The sequence below is a fragment of the Rhagoletis zephyria genome, unplaced genomic scaffold (genome assembly GCF_001687245.7).
Source record: "Rhagoletis zephyria isolate East Lansing unplaced genomic scaffold, Rhagoletis_zephyria_1.1 Rzeph_scaffold_25856, whole genome shotgun sequence".
Classification (NCBI taxonomy): domain Eukaryota; kingdom Metazoa; phylum Arthropoda; class Insecta; order Diptera; family Tephritidae; genus Rhagoletis; species Rhagoletis zephyria.
The window spans coordinates 1,650-5,738 of NW_016182914.1; the positions used below are offsets into that span (position 1 = coordinate 1,650).

Here is a 4,089-nt window from a genome sequence, read left to right on the forward strand (position 1 = left end):
CAAAACAAGCTCTAACCGAATAAATCTTACACAAACCAATGGCCCGTTGAATATTTAATAGTCGAGCCGATCGCTCAAATGGTACAGTAAGCGTATTGAATCAAAACATATGCATTTATTTTAATGAGTCATTTACCTCGGATTACTTTATTTACTCATTCATAATTACAAATAATTCACACATATAATTGTACATAAATGGGCATTTATATACAGAGGCATATAGCCGTCGCGTGTGTCCCAAGATTCGCTTAGTAACATCATCGCTTATCAACGATTCTTTCAATTGGTTATCTATTCAGGAAAAAAAAACATAGCAGAGTTTAATAAAACTGATGACACTTGAAGGGATTTAGCTTACGTTTTTTTTTTTGTTTAATCAAATCGACATTATTTTTATTTGAGTCCGAATATTTAATGTTTACATACTATGTACTTTAGATTGGGTCGGACGCTATACGAAAAAAAGCTTTTAATAACTCAACTTACTTTGAAATGTCAGTAAGCAAAAATTTTTGTGGAAAAAATGTCTGAGGGCCATCTGCTCAATGAAATATAAATGCCTAGCTAAAACTTTCGAAATTTGAGGCAACTTGTGTTTTGAGCTTCGAAGCATCCCAATTAAATTGTTGCTGAGCGAAATATTCACCCAGTTTCTGATGGTAGCTCAATGGCCGAAGCTGGATCGGTCAGATGTTTTATCTGGCAAACTCGAGTGACATGACCCCGTTATCTTCGATATAGACTCCAGATCTAGATCTATTAATTCGCTACTCAATCAATCTCTCCTAACATTTCAGCATGAAGTACATCGACCTAAAGCTCTTAGGGCTAGTATATGCAGTCATCTTACCAACTTTGGGGATAAAAACCACATCAACTAGTCTCTTTGATTGGGGGTAAGTATGTTAATACTGTCGGGTGTGGAGAGCGTGTAACCATCAACTGATTTAAAGAGAAATTAGTCTTTAACAGAACTGAAATATGATTACTCCTTGTCCGCAATGAAACCATAAAGGCCTCCTGTGTAAACCCAGCTTAATGATTTGGTCTTTCAAACGGACTTTCAGAAGCGTAGCTGTTTGACTCAAGGTATGAATATCACCTCAGTATTCTTTACACGGAGCCCTCTTCGATGAACGAATGATGAACCCGATGGTTTCAGCAGAGGAAGAGCGAGTCCCCCACTGCGATGGAAATAGGGTGACCAGATGAGTCGAAACAAAAATCAGGACACCTCATTTCTGAAAGTTAGCACAATACTTTCTTCCCCATCAGACTTGAGTTTTGAAATTATTGTTTTTACGTTCAATCGTAAGAGTTGATAGTTCTCAGTTGAGAATTGTGCACACCAAACTCTTGTGGCCAGAGTTGAACCTGAAAAGATCACAAGAGCTTCTATATTTGAAAAGGAGAGAAATGCCGTTAGACATGATAATACTTAACGGCCACATAATTTTAGGCGGCACGCATAGAGGCTAGGAGTGCCCCACAACGACTTTAATAGAAGCAGTTTTGATGAGGAAGAGTCTGAAACTATCAGGCAGCTACTCATATTCGCTGACTCCACAAACTGGTTTAAAAATAGCGGTTTTTGAGATCTCTGTGATATCACAAAGGGCTCATTTGCAGGTCTAGGTGTGCTGGCAAGTTGACTAGCAGCCGCGTAAACTGAACCTAACTTTCATCTATCCAAAAACAGTTGGCAGAAAAGGAGAACGAACTTATGTATAGTAAAAACAAGTCGTAAATTTTCTTAAAAACGGAAACTCCAATTTTTTGTTTAATTAATTTTTGGTTTAATAGCATCTTCAAGATGAGTTTCATTTGTAAAAAAAAGCATTTCATATTTTCGAAAATTAGTTTAATATATTTTTTAGAACTCAAACTTTGAAATCCGCGACATTTCCAGTACATTTTGGTTTTTTTTTTTAATTATCGTCTTTGCTCCTCTTGTAAAATAATGTACAGTTGAACTCTCATCTTTTGATTAGACATTCCACCTTCGCGAAAATTGTTGAAATATCGCGTACATCAGTTTTAGAAAAGCTTCACTCGAACCCACATAATGTCACTTTCTTTTGCAAAATATCCAGTTAGACAGCAAACAAAAGAAAAAAATCAATTTTAATGTCGTTTCATATACATACATATGTTTTTGTTGCACTGTCTAGAGAGCATGTCAAGCCGTTTAAGAATATGAACTTTGTGTTTGTTCTTTTCATTACTTAAGGTCAGGGAAAACTTTTTTTTTTAGTAAAAATAGGTGAAAGCTCATGAAAGATCTTTGTAAGCTACATGACAATTCGCCACTTTCTCAAGACATTACATTTGTAGTAAAGTTTTCGGAAAGCAATTAGAAATTTTTTTACAGTTGTTTTGATTCGCTTACAAAGCGACACCACGACCACCAGTGACTTCTTACAATACTATGCAAATAAATACAGTGATTCAAACGAGTGTTCACATGTTGATTAATTTTTTTTTTTTTAATTCGCAATGTTTTTCGAGCTAGTATTTTTTATACTTTAAACAAAACCATATAAATCAAAATTTCAAACTTTATAGCATTCTCATAAAAATTTCAAACTTTTTAATCTGAATTTTTAGAAAAATTTTGGGTATGGAGTTTTATAGTGTAATTAAGCGAAACTTACAAGGGGCTAGAAAATCGCGTTCATTTTTAATAAATATATTTTTTTGCTGACGACTTTTGCATTTCTTTGCATACAACATTTGAAATTTGTAATGATTTTTTGAATTCTTTGTGCGAATGGTGTTGCGCATTTTTTCCCATCAGAAATTCAACTTTATATGGAAAAGAGTGCAAAAAGCAGTCAGCAAAAAAAATTAAAATCAGCGCAATTTTTTAGCTGCCTGAAACTTGCACTTAATTATACTAAAATTTGACTATAAAACTGCATACCAACCAAAAAAGTTCTAAATTTTGATGATTTTTTTTTATCTTTCTAAGTTTTGTATACAGTTTGATACTTTGGATTATTTGTATGGGTTTTGGTTAACATGAACAGTATTTTTTATAAAAAATATACAAAAATTCCGATTAAAATGTTCGATTAAGATTTGAAAGTTTGTTTTACATAATATATTTATGTACATTTTATAAAAAAATATCAAAAAATGTAACTTGAAAAACATTGTGAATAGGAAAAAAAAAGTTATATTAACACGTGAAAACTTGTTTGAGTCACTGTAAGTCCCTATTCAAATCGCTTGCACCAACTACTTACTACGTATTAGCAATGTCGTAACACCAAAGACTTGGCTTACTCGTAGCTGCCACGACTTCTTATCAAATTTAACGAGAATTCAAAGCACGCAATTCTGCACGAAGCAGCCAAGTGGATGGTGATGTAGTTAGTACAGCGGCAGATTTGGATATCAGAAAAGTGGTGGATATATAAACAACAATTCTTTATACAACGGTTTCAAAGACAGAACAGCGACAGAATATGCGACATCGAAGCGTAAGATAAAAGTGCATTTTAGCGAATCTATTACAAAAAAAAATAAATAAATAAAAAGTGGTGAAATAATTGCAGCAAATTTGAATATTTCATTTATACGCTTGTGCACATTTTTACATAAAAATGTCCGGAAAATTTATATGCTGTGCATTAGTGCTAATTTCACTAGCTGTGCTCTCGGTGAGTTTTGAATATCAATGAAGCCAAAAACACAAACACTAACGAAAATTTCCCAAACATCCACAGGTGAATGCCGGCTGTGTTTGCAATGAGAAGGGTGTCGATTATTGTGCCAAGCACAAGGAACCGGTATTTGTGCGTCCCAAACCACGTTATGTCTATCCGAACCCAGACCTGGATCTCAAACCCATCGGTGACACCTGCTCATGCAATAAAGTGTTCGTTGAACCGGCGACAATGCCCAAGCCATGTAATAATAAAGTACGTGATACGTTCCAATGGTTTTGGATATGGAATAATTTACTAAAGCGCAAAGCAATCGAAGCTGTGATTAACGCCAAGCATGAACACATCAATCGTCTGCATAAACGCCTTACTAATCTAGAGAATGTTGAAACCGAATATTTACCTATGAGCACAT

At 34.5% G+C, this 4,089-nt stretch overlaps 1 protein-coding gene across 1 annotated transcript; it reads left to right on the top strand.

Annotated features, from left to right (window-relative positions):
• Positions 1–3,469: 3,469 nt before the first annotated feature.
• LOC108382224 (uncharacterized) lies at positions 3,470–4,058 on the top strand (the record flags this gene model as incomplete). The annotated part of the gene is made up of 2 exons (XM_017638614.1): positions 3,470–3,668; positions 3,735–4,058. Coding segments are annotated over exons 1-2 (381 nt in total), but the record flags the coding sequence as incomplete, so codon positions are not given.
• Positions 4,059–4,089: the final 31 nt, after the last annotated feature.